At 46.2% G+C, this 18,993-nt stretch overlaps 1 protein-coding gene across 1 annotated transcript in view; it reads left to right on the top strand.

Moving 5' to 3' along the window:
• IGF2R (insulin like growth factor 2 receptor) overlaps positions 1–18,993 on the top strand; it is a 131,478-nt gene that overhangs the window by 63,993 nt on the left and 48,492 nt on the right. Inside the window, exons 11-19 of the mRNA XM_025381933.1 lie at positions 5,201–5,365; positions 8,015–8,155; positions 9,350–9,493; positions 10,584–10,721; positions 11,340–11,487; positions 12,004–12,181; positions 12,643–12,758; positions 13,224–13,392; positions 15,315–15,494. Of these exons, the coding sequence (XP_025237718.1) occupies positions 5,201–5,365; positions 8,015–8,155; positions 9,350–9,493; positions 10,584–10,721; positions 11,340–11,487; positions 12,004–12,181; positions 12,643–12,758; positions 13,224–13,392; positions 15,315–15,494 (1,379 nt within the window). The remainder of the gene's footprint in view (positions 1–5,200; positions 5,366–8,014; positions 8,156–9,349; positions 9,494–10,583; positions 10,722–11,339; positions 11,488–12,003; positions 12,182–12,642; positions 12,759–13,223; positions 13,393–15,314; positions 15,495–18,993) is intronic.

Genomic DNA, 18,993 nt, shown 5'->3' with positions numbered 1-18,993 from the left:
GCTGCCACACCCAGAGGGTCTTTCTGGCCCTTGCTTCCGTGTGTTCTTCTATGGCAGAGCTTTGTGTGGCTTGGTGACAGGGTGGGTTGCTACAGGATTCACTGTGGGATGAGGGAGAGGCAGCTGGACATGATGGGAACCTTGCTCTCGAGGCCTCCGGAGATGAGGTGTGCGTTGGGAGAGACACTTAGGCACCCCTGCCCCGGTAGCTCCGCAGCACTGCGAGCGTCCTAGCAAGCAGGCCAATATCCAGCCCGGGGTCTTCCGCTGGGAAGGCTTTCCAAAATGCCCCAGTAACTGCTGTTGTGGCACCTGCCCCTGGGGTGCCCTCGTTCACAGGTCTGCCATTGCTGTCCTTGTTCTCTGCGTGGCCGCTTTTGTTACTTTCCCAATACACACATTTTTTTAGTGCCTATTTGCTTAGGCTCTATGAGGCTGGAGGGTGTTGTAAGGATAGATGGCTCTCTAGGTGTTCACAGACTAGGAGCAGAGAGAGATAAGGAGCATGAGGATGGAGGTTCAGGGCAGTGCTGCCAGAGTAGAGCTAGTGCTTAGTGTCGTCACTTCGCTCTTTTACCAGGAGGGAGGCACGAAGGTCAACTGGCTGGAGTCTGGGCTGGGTGCAGGGGCCAGGCAGTTAAGAGAGAAGGAAGTGCTGCTTGAGCCACACTACGTTTAGGAACGTGCCAGTCCCGTGTTGGGGTGGCTGTAGGGCCTGGACCTCCAGACATTCAAAGGCATGGACCAGGGTAGCTGCAAGCGGGTTAGAGGCCGTGTATGGGGAATGTGGCTGAAGACGACCTGGAATGGTGAGTGTGCAGTATTGTAAGAAACTTGTATGTCCTGCAGAGGAGCTGGATTATATCTGGAAATCTATGAAGTCCCAAGGATTTTCAGCAGGGGTGTGACAGACATCTGACTCGTGAATGAGAAAATGCACCTCCCATCTGGTCTAAGCACTCCCTGCACCCCTCAGCTTCTCCATCATTCTCTCATCACCCTCACCTCTTAGCCTACCTACGCTACTAGCCTACTTAGCCGTGTCTGCACCCTGAATCACATCTCTCCTACTCGGTGTCCCCAGTCCCTAGGGATACAGCCTGTATCTTCCCCATGTGCCCAGCCCCTCTGATGCCCAACCTTGGTTCTGGCTCCCAGGTCACCCCAACTGGCTCTCCTGGACTTCCTGCTGGCTTGGGCTGCTCTGCTGTGGTCTGAGTCTCCCTCCAACTTTGTGATGACCTCCTTTGGCCCTGTTCTGTTCAGGGTTTTTTATTAATGACTTGGCCGAGATCTTTGAGAGTGTGCTGATCTCATTTGGGGATGCTGGGAAGACGGAATCATTATCCAGAAAGATTGAAAAGGATGAGCAGCATATGAGAAGGGCATTATGTCGTCTCAGACTTACAGGGAAGAGGTATGGGCATTGAGGAGCTGCCAGCCAAGCAAACAAAAAACACAGGAGAGAAAAACCAAAGAACAGAAAGAAAGAAAAATAGAAAAAAATCAAAAAGACCCGCAGTGGAGTGGGGAGATCTTGCCTTGTGGTTATGAGCATGGATGAGGCCACACCCTCTGGATTTGGTTCCCAGCCGCCCTAGTTTTTAGTTACGAAACCATGGGGCCCAGAGAGCTAAAGCCCAGATGAGGTGAGGCTTGACAAAATGCTCCGTTTTTCCTTTCCGTTATAAAAATTTTCAAACACAGAAAGAACATTGAAACAAAAATTTACATGCCTGCCACTCTTAAGAGCCCTTGATGTTTTGGCAGATTTTTCTTGTAAGCCATGCGTCATTGATGGCCCATATCACCCCACCCTGATGCCAAGAAAGAACATTCCTTTATATAAATTCAGTACCATTGTTGTACTTAACAAAATTAACAGTGACATCCTGATATTAAAAACCCATGTTTTCCTAAGCTGTTATCTTTATGATTGTAACAAGGAGCCTGGACAGAGAGATGTGAGGTGTTTTGTGGGAGGGTTTTGAGCTGGTTCTCAGGCAGGAGTTGTATTAAAAAATACTTACAATTCCTTCCAGCTCTGTAATTCAGCACTCCAAACTTTGAAGCAAACTATGTACTGCAAAATTAGTTCATTGTTACTTTGCTCGAATTTAAACTTAGAGTTTTTGAAGAAAATCCCTTGGTGGACTCTGTGTATTAGATAGATGTAGTAATGTATTTTTGAAGGTGAACGGGTGATAATTGGCTGTGTAATAGAAGTGTAGTTTAAGTTGGATCTCTAGGAATTATGCATGTGAATCTAAGGTTCATGCATTTTTCAGGATGTAAGTGTACCTTTTGGTCATAATGTTTTTTACCATTTGTTTAAATCTAGTTGTAAAGTGATGCTTTATTATTGGTGTTTCCTTTAAATAAGGATGTTAGATAATTTTTTGGAAGAGCAGAATTCATTAGGATAGGCTAATAAAAAACCACTCACAAATTTAAGTAGCTCAGCCCATTAAAGGTTTCTTGTCTTAGTTCAGTGCTAGTCCTTGGGGATAGGGTTGGGGTAGGGAGTGCAGGCTCTGCTCCATGTGGTCATTTGGGGACCTGCACTCTTTCCATCCTGTGTTTCTGCCATCTGTAGGTGTGACTTCCAAGGGCTCTGTAGGATGGTAACATCAATTTGCTTTGTTTTGTTTTTTTCCAGGGCAGAAATAAGTCACTTGGCCCAGCCTGAATAGCAGGGGAGGCTGGGAAATGGAGTTTAGCTATGTGTCTAGAGGAAAAATTAAACAAGTTGGGTAAGAGGTAGCATTGTTTTTGCCACAGAGAAATGGGTGCTGCTGCCTGCTCCTTAGGCAGAGAGCTCCTTGGTTCCATTTGAAAACCTTCCTTCCGCTTTTGCTGGAGTCGAGAGACTGAGGACACAAAGTGGTGTGCTGGAGAATAAACTCGAGCCTGTGGAGCCAGACTGGCAACTTGGGGATTGTGTGAATGAGGGAGAGATTGTGCAGAGCTAATCCTAACATTGCTGATGAGCGGACAGAAACCATAGGCCTCATGAATAGTGATTTCTGAAGTCAAAGCCCAGTATGCTTAAAAATGAACCGAAGTGGTTTGGGAGAGGGGAGCACAACTTACTGTTCTGCTAACATTCTTTGAGGAATGAAGTAAGAATACGTGTAAGGTACATAGCAATGGTTATTTACAGTGGACTCTGCCTGCAGATTATTAGTACGTCTCAGATGCAAAACCAGCTCAAAAGTACGGACGAGTACTAGGACGATTTGTAGTGGTATTTAATTGTTTGTAAACTTACCCGGTAAAAGAAAAACGCGGTGAATGCTTCACATTTGCAGAACACAAATCTTTTTCAATAGTGAAATGTGAATCCAGTAGGATTAAACTGTGTGTAAACCTTGTGGGCGGGATGGAGAGGCAGAGGCGCGTCATTATTGCTAAGTTAGTTCGCCGGCAAGCTCAGGGGCCAAACCAAACAAACAAAAAACACAGGAGAGAAAACCAAAGAAAAAAAGAAAAGTAGAAAAAAAACCCACAGTAGAGTGGGGAGATCTTGCCTTGTGGTTATGAGCATGGATGAGGCCAGACCCTCGGTCTGATTCGCACTGCCCTAGTTTTTAGTTATGAAACCATAAGCAAATTATTTAGGCATCTTAAATCTGCAAAATGGTGCTAAAATTGTACCTTTGCCATAGGGTTTTGAGGATCAAATAGATTAATATAGTCATGTGTTGCTTAATAATGAGAGTATGTTCTGAGAAATGTGTCTTTAGGTGATTTTGTCATTGTATGAACATCATAGAGTGTACTTAACACACACCTAGATGGTATATCTTGCTGCACACCTAAGCTATATGGTGTAGCCTATTGCTCCTGGGCTACAAGTGTGTACAGCACGTGAGTGTACTGAGTACTGCCGGCAGTTGTAACACAATGGTAAGTATTTGAGTATCTAAATATATCTAAACATAGAAAAGGTCCAGTAAAAATACGGTATTACAATCTTTTGAGACCACTGTTGTATATGCAGTCTGCTGTTGACCAAATGTTATGCAGCACGTAACTGCATAAAGAAAGTACTTAAACAGAGCCTGTTTTTCTGCAGCTCGCCCTTATGTAGCTGAGATGCTGAGCTCAGTGCCTGGCTGCGACTATGCTCAGTACAGGTTCACTGCTGTGGCTGGTAGTATAATTATAGTGATGACACTGTTAAAGATTTGGTAGAAATTACAATTGAAGTATCGTTTGCTCTTGATACAGAATCTTACTTCCCGTTTTCTTAGATCATTGCATAGCTTATGATACCAAACCGCAAGGAGGCAGATCACATGGTGGGAGGCTCAGACAAGGATTATGAAACCATCAGGGTTGGGAAAAGGAGGGTTGTGCCCACGGCCCCCTAGTCTGGAAAGGTGCAGGCATAGGATTTCCAGCAAGGAGCAAGTCAGCAAAGCCTCCGAATCTCCGCGTCCATGGGATGGGGACGTGACCTGTGAAGAGCTGGTTTTCAGACTTAGACCTGAGCTATTCCTGCTGAGGAATGGGAAGTCTGGGGGGCTCACTCTTGGTGGAAGAAGAGGCTCAATTTGAGGAAGGTGTTACAGACAGGTGCACTGACGGAGCCACAGAATGCCAGCACTGTTTGAAGATGTGCCGCTAACATTGTTGGGCTGGCATAGGACCTTGCCGTGCTTTCACTGGGAGCAATTGACTGTAGGTGGTTTCCACCCTTGTTTTACTTTAGGGATGAGTCCCAGAGAACTTGTCTTGTTCACAGTCGCATCACGAAGTCAGTGGTGCTCAGGGAACTAGAGCTCCATTTCTGTCTTCTTTTCTGCGAGTCCCCACTGTCACCCAGAGATGTTCAGAAGCCTCTGGGAGCTGATCATAGCCCGGGAGCAGAGGATCCCACTCACTGCCCTTGCGTTCCTCCTGCCTGCCCTTTTAATCTTATCTTTGAAGGCTCTGTACACGGCCTCTGTCAATGTCTCCCAAGGTGAGAGGCATGCTGGCCTGCCAGCCTGCCATCGAGGACTTAGGGTTAAGCATCTGAAGCTCAATAGAAGCCTCTGCCATCTCAGACCCCCAAGGTCTCTAAGAAAGTCTGGACCTGAATTTTTTCACTGGTCAGTTGGCATTGGTCCTGTTCAGTTTCTTCCTTGCTCCTTAGCTGTTCCTCAGTTTTGGTCACGTATGGAGTTTAAATTTCTCCTCTTGAATCGTACAGGTAACGATGGGAAAGGAAGTCCTGTATTCACAGGAGAGGTTGACTGCACCTACTTCTTCACATGGGACACGAAATACGCCTGTGTTAAGGAGAAGGAAGACCTTCTCTGCGGTGCCGTCGACGGGAAGAAGCGCTACGACCTGTCCGCGCTGGTCCGCCACGCAGGTACTGCCCTCCTTGCCGTGTGGGTCTCAGTCCATGTGTTCGTGGAACAATTTCCCTGAGTACTTTTGGAAATGCTGTTACTATTTTCTTTGTCAGTGGGCTGGGTCACAGCCTACCGCCCGCTTTTTTCATGTGGCTGTGTGAATTATTAGAAGGAGCATTGGATTGGGAGGTGGAGTATCTGAATTCTGAGACCAGCATTATTGTTTTCTGGTCGGGTTACCTTGGGCTTATCATAGTTGAGCAGAAACTGCCCTGCACCTGCAGGGTGTCAGGCCTGTGCTCTGTGTTGTTTAGAAGCTTACTTGCTTGCTTTTTTTTCCTTTAAAGTTTTTTTTTCTCTCTTATAACAGCCTTCCCATAGGCCATATTCCCACTTAACACAGGAACTCTCAGGCCCACAGAGTGGAGCTGCGGCTCAGTTGCTGTCTTTTGACCTTGTGTTTTTACCCTTTTACACACTGCCTCTGTTCCGTCTCTGAGGTGGGATCTGCAGCCTCTGCCCCTGGGGTTCTTCTGTTTGGATCCTCTAGGCAGATGGATGTGTGCCTTGGGCTGCTGTTCACTGGTGCCTCAGTGGTGTGCAGTGGGCTTGTCCTCGAGGCTGAGCTTGCTGTTGCACAGCAGGCACCGGACGAGGTGCCGAGGAGGCAGCAGTGCCCCCCACAGCACAGTCCCTGTCCTTGGGGGCTTGGAATTTAGCAGTAAACAGAGCAGATCGAGTAAGAAGAATGGGAGTCTCAAGCAGGGATAATCTGATGGGGGAGATTTCTGGTTTTACCCTTTTGGCAGCTCAAATTAGTTGTGCAGAAGCCAGTTGCCTCTGTAAGGGGGAGATGACCTGAAGCAGAGAGAATGACTTGCCTCATGTAATTACCAACCAGAACAGTCACAGAACTGCTGGCGGTATGTTCTCGCTCGTAAGTGGGAGTTGAACATTGAGAACACATGGACACAGAGGGGAACAGCACACACCAGGGCCTGTTTAGGCTTGGGGGCGAAGGGAGGGAACTCGGAGGATGGGTCAGTAGGTGCAGCAAACCACCATGGCACATGTATACCTATATAACACACCTGCATGTTCTGCACATGTATGTCTTTTTTTTTTTTTTTTTAGAAAAATAAAACTGCAGCGGTGACAGGACTGCTGCTCCTGTCTTCTGAGCCCCACTTGGTTTGGAAAATACCAGGTTAGAAAGAGGAATGAATCCCTCTTGTGGAGTGTTTGAGAACCTGCCTCACTGTGAACCGCCTGGGCAGTGAGTGCTGGCAGTGCTGTTGTGGTTAAACACCCTGTGCGCTGCAGGGAACGGTGCCGTAATTAATTCTGCCACATGTGTGCTAGTGAAGACACTGGTTTTCTGTGAAGTGGAAAGAGTTCTAGCTGCAGAGTTGGAGACCTGGCTGAGGACTGATGTTGCCACATCCAATTGCGTTTGCTTGAGCGAGCTGCTCTCCCAGCCCGAGTTTCTTCCAGTAAAGTGGGTGGTCCTGTGAGATCCCTTAAGTCAACCTTTTTTTTTTTAAAAAAAAAAAAATCACTGTGTATAAGAGACAACCTAGGACCTGTGAGATAAGGAGAGAGACATTTTTCAATCTGTAGACTTCCTGACACAGCTCTGGTCTCTTGGAATCTGGAGTATTTCGTGGCATTTGCACGGAGATAGCCCTAAGGAAGTTACGAGGGGAGAGCTAAAACTGCTCCTTACTGCTTGAAGAAGTCCCTTAAGACTTTACAGCCCACCTGGCTCCACCCCAGACTTCCAGTATTTAGGGCAGGTCCTTGTTCACATGCACAGTCTTGTATGGTTTCTTTTAGGCTGTTGACATTGGAAAGTACTTCTCCAAATGTACTGTATCACCACTGATGAGTCATGGGGTTTTTGCCTTCCAAACCCCAGTACCCAACCTGCAAAGGGAGCGTTTTCAAATGAGAAGATGTATTTTTATATCTTTACCTCCTTCTTTACACACTTTCTAAGTTACTTCTTCAGCGACTGTTCACTGTGTGGTTTGCTTTTTGTGGATGCCCTTGCCCTCGCGTGCTGCGCTGGTGACACTCAGCTGGTGTCCCCTCACCTCCTGCAGGCGCCTAATCAGTGTCTGCTCACACTCACCAGCTCATGAGTCTTGTGAGTTCAGTGGCCACCTGTGGTACCTTGCTTGTCTTCTGTGGTAGCATGCATTGTGTCCTGCACCGAGTCTGCAGTTGTGTAAGAGGTTGCTGGCTTTTTTTAGCTGCACAGGCCTTCACAGGGGCTGAGCTGAGCTGGTGTATTATCAATGGTGTACCACTCTACTACGTCCCAAGACACAGGATGGCTTCTTGATTTGGGTTTTCAGTTTCTAATTTCATACTGTGGGGCTTGGGAGAATTTTGCTATTTAATTCTCTATCACCCAGTTGGGCCTACTCTTCTGAAGAAGTATTGGGGTGTAGTTTGTTTCTGTCACATTAAATGAGAAACCTGAGAATCTCGGTGAATTTTTGTGCCTTCAGTCTGCCCGGGTTCCAGAAACGTGAGTGCTGGGGATTGAGGGACGAAGTGCTTTGGGAGCTCTGGTCCCTTGACCTTTGGCTGCATCACCATTTATTCTGTGACTCACAGAAATCAGCATTGCTTTTGGCTAAAATACACTTTTGTTACAGAACCAGAGCAGAATTGGGAAGCCGTGGATGGCAGCCAGACGGAAACAGAGAAGAAGCATTTTTTCATTAATATCTGTCACAGAGTGCTGCAGGCAGACAAGGCGCGAGGGTGCCCCGAGGATGCGGCAGTGTGCGCAGTGGGTGAGTTGTGTCCGGAGGGAAGATCTAGGTGATGGTTTTCTAGGGCATCCAGTTTGGAATGAGTTAGAAGAGCTTCCTGTGGTTCATCTAAGCCTCCTCTTTCTATATTCACATAAAGGATGGTAAAACATTTTTATTCATGAATCAAATGTCGCTTGACTGCTTGATGCGCTCTGGAATCCTGAAGTTGGCTGTAGCTTCCTGATACGGGCTAAAGCCATAACTGGGAACAGAAGGAACCATGTGGAAAATACTACATCATCTTTTGAGTTTGTAACCTGAAGAATATCATTGCCAGTATTTGTGTACAAGTAATTTTATTTTTTTAAACAAAACTTTATTGCCTAGAATTGTTCAAAAGTTGTGGCTTAAGGAAAGTGTAATCTCAGCTGTAGCCCTAGTGTAGGAGGGGCCTGCATGCTTCGCTTCCTTTTGCTGTCATTGTTTTGGTCCCGTAACTGTCATGCAGAGACTCCTCAATTATTTGATACAGGTATTTAGCACATTCATTTTTGTCTTTTATGACTCGCTTTGAAAATGCCAGGCTATGAGAATCTGTTAAAAGCATTCAGTAAGAAATTGTGAGCCTCGGTTGGATTTTAGGAATGACCCTGGTATTCAGAATTGCTGGTGTGTCTTCAAAAGCAGGTTCAGGCATGTCCATGTCTTTACTAAGAAGGACTTCGGAGCAGACTTTTAATCCTTTATAATAAAAACCAAGTGAACCAAGAAGTAAGTGGCCTCCCGCTTGGGTTGCTAAACAGGTTTCGTTAGTTTCTGCTTTGGATATGAGACACATTCTCACCCTTTGGCTGTGTGGCTGTGCTTTCAAAAGACTTTGTGTCTTGGGATAGCTGAAGCCCCGACAGTGGCGGACAGTGTCAGTTTACAGTTGGCGCTGATGCATGTTGCAAAAGCCATTTGGTTTTTCATTTTGCGTCATTCATGGCACTTTCCTGCTGAGCCTATGGATGACCTTGGAGGACCCCGACGTGGCTGGTAACATCTAGTCAAACGTGGCACTCTAGGGAAACCCATTGGCTGCCCTGGGGGGTTCGGTGGGCTGGAGAAGGGGCTGCACTGGCTGGGTTTGGGCTGATTTCTTCTTTCTTTTTTTTAAATCACGTCTTTGTCCGCATGGTGATAATTTTTAACCATATCTTTTTTTTTTTTTCCTCCCCCTTTCTCTTCCAGATAAGAATGGAAGTAAAAATCTGGGAAAATTTGTTTCTTCTCCCACAAAAGAGAAAGGCAACATTCAACTCTCTTATTCAGATGGTGATGATTGTGGTCATGGCAAGAAAATAAGAACTAATATCACACTTGTATGCAAGCCAGGTAAAAATTTTAAAAATGATGAAATCTTTTGTTGGGTTCTGCCTGAGGTCCTGCATTCTTCATATCTCTGTTCCTCATCAGTCACTGCAAAGGTGATCAGACAGATTGGCATGGTGTTAAGCATTTTGAGTTCCAGAATCTTTGATGATGGGAACTAGGTCATTTGGATTTTTCCCCTCAGCCCCTCCCCAAAACCAAATGAGAAATGGAGAAACCAGATGGTGTCAGAAGGAAGTGTTGTGGGTCTCAGCACTGCATCCTCTTCCTCGGGACTGATACGGGGCCAGTCATGCGGTTACTTAACTTCCTCCAAAGGGGAAAAAAATCATAAATGGTTTAAAACATTGCCCATGATCTCACCACTTAAACACAATGCTAATTTTCATTACCTTTATTTATAGGTGTATGTTTTTACGAAGTCAGAACTTTTATGTTAACAAATCTTAATGTTTCTCAAAGTGTAGTATTTTGTAAATACTCTTCTGTATTTCACAGTTCTATTAATAATTTTTAGGAACTTCCTTGTTGACATGGTGTGGTTTTACTATTTTTAAACATTTTTCTTATTGTTGGATTAATAGCACATTTCCAGTATTGCTAATCGTGCCATTATGTATCCTCTCTCTACCTCCCATTGAAATATTTCCTTTGGATAAGTTCCCAGCTGTGGGATAAAGTCAGAAGCTAGGATCATTTTGTTTGTTTGTTTGTTTTACGGTAAAATATACAACATAACATACAATTTACCATCTTAACCACTTTTAAGTATGTAGGTTGGTGACATTGTTGTGTAATACCATCATCATCCATCTCCAGAACTTTTTCATCCTCCCAGACTGAAGTTCAGTTCCCATTAAACACAGCTCTCCATTCCCTCTCTTTTACTTTTTGTCTCTATGGATTTGACCGTTCTAGATACCTCATATAGATGGAATGCTACAGTATTTGTAGGGCTGTTTTTTGACCCTTCCATGCATTCTACCTCATTTCCTGCTGTCCCTTCCAAGTCTACTTCTAGCAGAGAAGAATGAGGGAAGATTTTTTAGGAATGAATGGATTAGTGATCCCCATCTCTTTTCCCCATTGACAGGTGATCTGGAAAGTGCACCAGTGTTGAGAACTTCTGGGGAAGGCGGTTGCTTTTATGAGTTTGAGTGGCACACAGCTGCGGCCTGTGTGCTGTCGAAGACAGAAGGGGAGAACTGCACGGTCTTTGACTCCCAGGCAGGTCTGTGTCCGAGCAGGACCTCTGCGTTAATGTGACTTGGAACCACTTAAGGTTTTTTCCTAAACATTCTCTGTGAGGTTTTCAAGGTAACCTGCCTTAGAATTTTATTCATGCTGTTTGAACACAATTCTGAACAGCCGATGTTTGGGACTTATTTGAGATATTGAAAATACTATCTTAAATTCATTATTGAGGTGGGTTTGCTGAATGTAAAACTTTTGGAACTCAAGGGAGTAAATTAGGTTTGAAAAGGCTTTCACGTGAATTCTAGGCAAGAAACCTCTCTGAGGGAGACCTTACAAGAAGGCCATAATATTGTGCTCATCCTACTTTGAATATGCTGGTTGTTTATTAGCCAGCAGTTATGGGCTTTCTTGAATAGGGCTTCAGGCTAACCCAGTAGAAGGGAATGGTGGAGTTGGATCCATCTCGAAGGAAAATGTTAGTAATCGCGGTTCTGGTGGCCTCAAGGGGCAGTGTCTCTTCTGCCTCCTTCACTTCTTCCTGCCATTGGGAACCTCCTGGGAAGGACCTCTCCCTTTCAAACTGTGGGGTGAGACCACTCTGTTAACTGTTCGGACTGACCTTCCATAATTTTACTGTTTTTCTTTTTTTTAGGGTTTTCTTTTGACTTATCACCTCTCACAAAGAAAAATGGTGCCTATAAAGTTGAGACAAAGAAGTATGACTTTTATATAAATGTGTGTGGCCCAGTGTCTGTGAGCCCCTGTCAGCCAGACTCAGGAGCCTGCCAGGTGGCAAAAAGGCAAGTAACTAGCTTCTCAGTTCTGTTTCATTCTTAGGTATTACGTGCTAACAAATTTTTTTTTCAGGAATAGGTGTGTTCTCACTTAATGTCATCGCTTTATGACAAGCATTTAAATAGTGATGAGACCTGGTCTGAAAACTGAAGGATGTTAGGAGTTTAATTTCCCAGAGGAAGGAGCAGGCCCGTCCTTGGGAAAGAAGGGTGGATTGAGGTCATGCCTCACTTGTGTGCATTTTGGGCTTCTCATTTCCTAGATATTTCTGTGCGTATTTCTGCATTCTGTGTAGCTTTAGTTCGAATGAAGTGAGTTGTCTAAACCAGTGGTGCCAAGAGGAGATTTGGGTCCCAGTGTCCCTGCTACAGTTAGAGACCTTGTGTGGGTTCCTGTGGTCTGCAGCCCTGGCCTGGTTCTGGTGACTCCCCACGTCGCTCACGGGCCCTCCCTTCAGTGTGGCAGCCTTGCACTGCTTCTGCCCTCAGGCCTTTGCTGAGAGAAATGTGTGTTTATTTCAGTGATGAGAAGACTTGGAACTTGGGACTGAGTAATGCGAAGCTTTCGTATTATGATGGGATGATCCAACTGAACTACAGAGGCGGCACGCCTTATAACAACGAAAGACACACACCGAGAGCTACGCTCATCACCTTTCTCTGTGATCGAGACGCCGGGGTGGGCTTCCCTGAATATCAGGTAGGAATGTTTGTCCCTCATCGCGCTCCCTGAGGATACTCGCGCCTGTGCTGGGCCTTTCATTGAGAGGCAGAGCTTGTGTCAGTCTGGGTTTCTGGCCAAATCATCACCATAATTAGATTTGACAGGGTACCTAGGCAGTATTAGTTTCTTAAGCTGTTTATTTAGTGGGTTGTGCACCTTAATAACAGCCCACAAGCCTGTCAGTTTTGGGTACAAAACATGCAAAAGCATTAAAAAAATCCTGAATTAACCCCCACTTAGCAGAGGCTAAGTTTTCATCCTGATATATTACTGAACAATCTTCCTTTAATAAAATGAAGGGAGATGGGCAGAGTAGGCTTTTTTTTCAGTTTCTCATTGGGAACACTGGTCTTATCCTTTTTTGAATCCTGGCTTTATGTCATGTGTCTTTCTCTTTTTGCCATCCCTCCCTGCATTTCTCTGCTGCCGTGGATTAGGAAGAGGATAACTCCACCTACAACTTCCGGTGGTACACCAGCTATGCCTGCCCGGAGGAGCCCCTGGAATGCGTGGTGACCGACCCCTCCACACTGGAGCAGTACGACCTCTCCAGGTGAGGCAGAGTCAGCTGCTCTGTTTTCGGCCTGGTGCAGATGCTGAGGTTGCGGGTGTTGCTGGCGAGCCTGTGACTGAGCTGATGATGGGGAGTGATGCTGGCTCTGGGGCTGCAGGACCAAGGTGGGGCATTTTCAGCAGAGTGAATTCTAATAACAGTCTGGTCGCCTTTGGGATAGCAACCAGTCTTGGCCACAGCAGAGCCTCAGCCTTTAGCTTCATCATTTAACCAATGACTGTCAGTTCAGAGGCATGGGGGACAGTCAAGGTCCACTGCATACTGAGTTTAGCGAAGGTTGAGTGTAATCCTGGTGTGTCATGAGTCCAGACAAGCCAACTTCTGGTTGTGTGATTGGTGGAGCATGCTTTATTTGGTAGCTTTACTTCCCCAACTACATAGAAATAAATTAGACTGAAACATGTAAGCTCTTAAAGAGCGTATAATTTTGCTTTGAAATTTTAGTCTGGCAAAATCTGAAGGTGGCCCTGGAGGAAACTGGTACGCCATGGACAACTCAGGGGAACATGTCACGTGGAGGAAATACTACATTAACGTGTGTCGGCCTCTGAATCCAGTGCCGGGCTGCAACCGGTATGCATCGGCTTGCCAGATGAAGTATGAAAAAGATCAGGTGAGTCTGTTTTCACTGCTTGTCTCCTTTGCCCTCCTAATGCCGTGACTTAGTGGGAGGAGGTGGTTATTTTGGGACATCCAGATCAAAGGCGGCCGCACAGCTGCTCCAGAGAAATCCTCTGAGTAGGAGTGGGGCCTCCATGTGAACTCGTCTGCCCCCTGTAGGAGCACAAGTGTGTCACACAGGAATCGTCGTTCACGTGGAGAATGCTGTGTTGGAGACCTTTGATCACACAAAGGGCAGAGGAAGCACCGAATGGTTATGTCTATCCTGAATTCAAAAGCGTCTTTAGGTGCTTTCAGCAGACACCTGTGAAAAAGAGAGTTTTGCTTCCAAAAGCTCTTGCTTCTGGATTGATTGGGGGAGAAAGCGGTTTGGGAGAGTTGCTGCGGATGAAATAGATTCCAGCACGCACTCTCAGTCGCTGCAGTTCGTCACTGGGTTGAGTGCAGTCACTGAAAGAACATTTGCCTGTCTCCTGTGGTCGCTGTACGTGATGAATCCTAGAATAGAGATGTCTCTGGAAGTTGGCTTCTGTAAAAATAGCATGTTGGGGATGTACTTTTCTTAGTGTATGCTAATGGCAGCTTGGAGGTTTTTGAAAGGAAGGTGGCAAGTGTGCTCTGGTGATTAGGAATCGAGTTCCTGGTTGTGTTTACCTGTGCACATGTGTGTTCTTTACTGGAGCAGTGACTTCAGTGTACAGTCAGTCCTCATTATTCACAGATTCTGCATCTGTGAACTTGCCTATTTGAGAACACTTGTAACTCCAAAATCACCGTGCGGAGCACCCCCTCAGTCATTGCTGGAACGAGTGTAGTGGCCCAGTGTGCATAGTGCCCGACAAGCGTGTTCCTGGTTGATGCTGAACAGGGGGATGCTCTGGGCTCGTTTCTGCCTCGCCCTGAGATGAGCAGAGGATGGAGGGAGCGAGGCAGTGCAGTGCAAAAGCTCCAGCCCTGGGGCCAGTTGGACGGGGTCTGAATTCCAACTCTGGCATCTCAACTCAGAGATGCTCCAGAGCTGGAACTTCCGCGCTGCACTGCCTTGTAAGGTCTCCCTAAGAGAAGTTTCTTGCCTAGAATTCACACTAAAGCCTTTTCAAACGTGACTTACTCCCTTGTGTTCTGAAAGTTTCGTGGGGCAGCCTCAGGTGAGCCACTTAATACTCCTGAGCCTCGTTTTTCCTTTTATAAAATAAAGAGAATAGAATCCGTCGGCATGAGTTGTCTTGGGATTTCAGATTATAATCTGTGTGTAATAGGTTTGTTTGCCTGGTATACAGCCAGTCAGCACACTGCGACATTGAGGATTACAGCCGAGAGAGAGTTTAATTGTAGGGCAGGCGAATGAGGAGATGAGAAGAAACCTCAAATTCACCTTCCCAAGGAATTTGGGTTTAGGGACTTAAGGGATTTGGAGCGGGCCAAGGTGTGGGGATTGTTTATTGGTAGAAGAGTGCCGGGTGAAGTCATGGGATGGGGAGATGAAGAAACTGCATTTGGCTCCCTGTAGGAAGGTCTTCAAAGTGGTTAGTGTCAGTCGTTCCACCGGAATTCAGGATCCGAAGAACATCTTACGCAATTCTTGAACGAAAGCCTTACGATTCTAACACCAGTGATTCTTTCTGTAGCAATCATGGGGATGCGAGTAGTATCTAGTGCTACGTGACTTTCAGTTACAGCCAGCATGCAGCCTGATTGCTGCTTAATTGCGTGCCCGGAACCCAGCATGCAGTTGTTGTTAACTCTTTGAGGATGGTTTCCTATTCCATATGTAATAAGGGGATTTCCCCAGGAGCAGTGGTTCTGTATTCGATAATCATTGTTTGCTGCAACTTTATAGAATGTAACCACCACCAATAACAAATTGACCGTATCTTCCGAGGGAAAAGCCTGACAAGACTGGTTTCCTTGCAGGGCTCCTTCACTGAAGTGGTTTCCATCAGTAACTTGGGAATGGCAAAGACTGGCCCGACGATTGAGGACAGCGGCAGCCTCCTTCTGGAATACGTGAATGGATCGACCTGCACCACCAGCGACGGCAGACAGACCACATACACCACGAGGATCCATCTCGTCTGCTCCAGGGGCAGGCTGGTAAGGCACTGCCGCTGGCCGGTGACCTTCACTGCTGCATTTTTTGACTGAGCGTTGCCTTGTGTGTCTCTTGACAGAAACGGTCTTGGGGTGGGTGGTGGAGTTAGGCCAGTCTTAGTTCTGCTCAAGGTCAGCCTGCAGTATATATGTGCACAGGCAGGGAGTGATTTGTGGTACCTTCATGGCTGCGATTTCTGAAGTGTAAGCCACATCTTTTGCTGCGGAGTTGGAGGCTGTAGTGACAGACACTGTTTCATGGATTTTCTTTCTGAGTCATACAGACATTATCTTGCCTCTTAGTTCTTGTGAGTTGAGGATCGTGGCAGTGGAACGGGGCTTAGAGATAGTTTGGTCCTGTAGGAGCCGAGGGAAAGCTTCCCTTTCACCCTTTGAAGTTTCCCTGAAAATCAGCTGTCAACAGGAGAAAAGACATTAAAATTTTAACGTGCGTAGCACCGGGGAATAAATAGCAGGAGAAAGATGACCCAGTAGCCTAATGCAACACAGAAGATTATGTACCCTATTTCACAGGGGAGAGGGTGATGGGGGATGCAGACAGTTCTTTTGAGGGGGCAGCAAATGATTATTTGGGAGAAAGAATAGACAGAAATTAACTTGCAAATGATTCTCTTTGGAGCCTGAATGAGGAAGGCATTATCTTGTGAACAAGTCTGTCCAGGTGTGGTTGCTGTCCTCAGTCTTCTTTTGTGGGATAGATAATGAGATTTCCGAGTTTCTTTTGGAAAGAAGCCTTCTTGGTCAGGTAAGGAAATCCCAGAGAAAGTCCCTCGCTGTGCTTGGGGGTGGAGGTAACAAGGCACAGTTAAAAGGATGACCTTGATTCTCAGGCAGCTTCTCAGCATGTCAAAGCACCAGTCCTTGAGGTATTGCGTTCTGAGCCCCAGCAGCCCAAACCACAAAGTCCACAGGTAGGAATCTGAGGCTTGATATATCTCAGGCCTATGGGTGAACAATGAGGGTTGTACGTGTAATACAAAACAGGAATAAGAAATTAAGGCTGAAGGCTGGGCACGCTGGTTCAGATCTAATCCAGCACTGTGGAAGGCCAACATGGGAAGATCACTTGAGGACAGGAATTGGTGACCAGCCTGGACAACATAGTGAGACCCCCATCTCCAAAAAATAAAACAAAATTCAGCCAAGTGTGGTGGCTCATGCCTGTAGTCCCAGCTACTCTGGAGGCAGAGGCCGGAGCACTCCTTGAGCCCAGGAGGTTGAGGATTCAGTAAGCCATGATTGCACTGCAGCCTGGGAGGCAAAGCGAGCCCCTGTCCAAAAAAAAAAAATGGGAGGCAGAGATGGAAGGATTGTTTGAGCCCAGGAGTCTGAGACTAGCCTGGGCAAGCTAGGGAGACCCCATCTCTTCAAAAAAAATTTAAAAATTAGCCAAGTGTGGTGGTGTGCACCTGTAGTCCCAGCTACTGGGGAGGCTGAGGTGGGAGGATCACTGGAGCCCAGGAGGCAGAGGTTGCAGTGAGCTGAGGATGTGCCACTACACTGCAGCCCCTTGGCAACAGAGCAAGATCTTGTTTCAAAATAATAATCACATCAGCAACTTCAGCAACGTCTCAGGTTACAAAGTCAATGTGCAAAATCACAAGCATTCCTGTACACCATTAACAGACAGACAGAGAGCCAAATCATATACCCAGAGGATTATGAATCATGCTGCTGTAAAGACACATGCACATGTATGTTTTTTGCGGCAGTATTCACAATAGCAAATACGTGGAAAGAGCCCAAATGTCCATCAGCGATAGACTGGATTAAGAAAATGTGGCACATATACACCACGGAATACTATGCAGCCATAAAAAAGGATGAGTTCATGTTCTTTGCAGGGACATGGATGAAGCTGGAAACCATCATTCTCAGCAAACTATCATAAGGACAGAAAACCAAATACTGCATGTTCTCACTCATAGGTGGGGATTGAACAATGAGAGCACTTGGACATAGGGTGGGAAACATCACACACTGGGGCCTCTCAGGGAGTGGGGGGTTGGGGGAGGGGTGGCATTAGGAGAAATACCTAATGTAAATGATGAGTCAATGGTTGCAGCAAACCAACATGGCATATGTATACCTGTGTATCAAACCTGCGCGTTGTGCACATGTACCCTAGAACTTAAAGTATAATAATAATAAAAAGACATTTTAAAATCGTAATAATAAAATGAATTAAGGCTAGGAGGTATAGGAGGTGAGTGGGATTGCTGTTGGCCCTGAGTTCCTTAGCCAGAGGAGGACAGCAGACCGTGTGGAGTTTGCTTTGCTCTTCTCTCCATGGAAATGCTTTGGGGCCATTTTATACAGTCCCAATTGCTTCTATTTTTTAATTGGGGTAAAATACATATAATATTAAACTGACCATTCTGACTGTCTTTGGGTTACATATATTATACACATCTCTAGTGTCCTGTGTTTATCACCAGTATCCATGTCCAGGACTTTTTTTCTTTTTTTGGGACAGGGTCTTGCCCTGTCGCCCAGGCTAGCGTGCATTGGGTGCCATCATTGCTCACCGAATCACTGCAGCCTGAACTTCTGGGCTCAAGTGACCCTCTCACCTCAGCCTCCTGAGGAGCTGGAACTACACGTGGAGTTACCTGTAGTTACCAAAATGGTTTTTAAAGCTTTTGTAGAGATGAGGTCCCTCTATGTGGCCCAAGCTGGTCTTAGGACTCCTAGGTTCAAGCAGTCCTCCTGCCTCAGCTTCCTCAAGTGCTGGGATTATAGGTATGAACCACCACACACAGCCTAGAAATTTTTTGATAGTCTCAAATCTAATTTGGAAAGGAGAGCTTTATTTCTCATAAAGGTTTGCAGCCTGCAGGGTGGCCATTTCTGACAGGCTGGGAAGCATAGCCTCAGGCCAAAAGCCAGAAACAAGCACTGGGAGGGAGGAAGACTAAGACACGAATGGATGCTGAACACGTTAGTCAAGTATAGATATTCAGCAGGTTATAGGAGCAGCTATGCATATTCATGAAGGGATGGCATGCACACGCGTGGTAGGCAACATGTATGCAGCATGTGTCCCCACATTCATTTTGGGTTGGAGACGTAACATTTAAATATATTACAGTTAGGCTCTGTATGTCGAAAGGTGAAGCAGAGGGCATGAAGGCCCTCTGTGTGCAGCCTCCGTAGACGGCCAGGACCACCTGGGAGTTGTGGTCTCTTATCAGGAGGGAATGCTGATCGATATTGTGTTGTCAGAACTGCAGAAAAGGAGGGACATTGTCAGGCGGTGGATTGATACCAGCAGCAGAGTCTTTGAAAAGGGCCGACTTCTGTTTGGCACTCAGGGAAGAGAGCCTAGCGGTTAATGAGGAGAGGGGTGTAATGAGGTATGTCTCACCTCCCACGCGTTATGGACAGGAATGCAGTTTTTAAAGTTTCTCTGGGGTCCCCTTGGCCAAGAGTGGGGTGTGTTCAGTCAGTTGTGGGGCTTAGGATTTTATTTTTATTTCTT

The sequence above is a fragment of the Theropithecus gelada genome, chromosome 4 (genome assembly GCF_003255815.1).
Source record: "Theropithecus gelada isolate Dixy chromosome 4, Tgel_1.0, whole genome shotgun sequence".
NCBI lineage: Eukaryota > Metazoa > Chordata > Mammalia > Primates > Cercopithecidae > Theropithecus > Theropithecus gelada.
The sequence above is the reverse complement of the archived record's forward strand: the minus strand, read 5'-3'. Positions and strand labels throughout refer to the sequence as shown.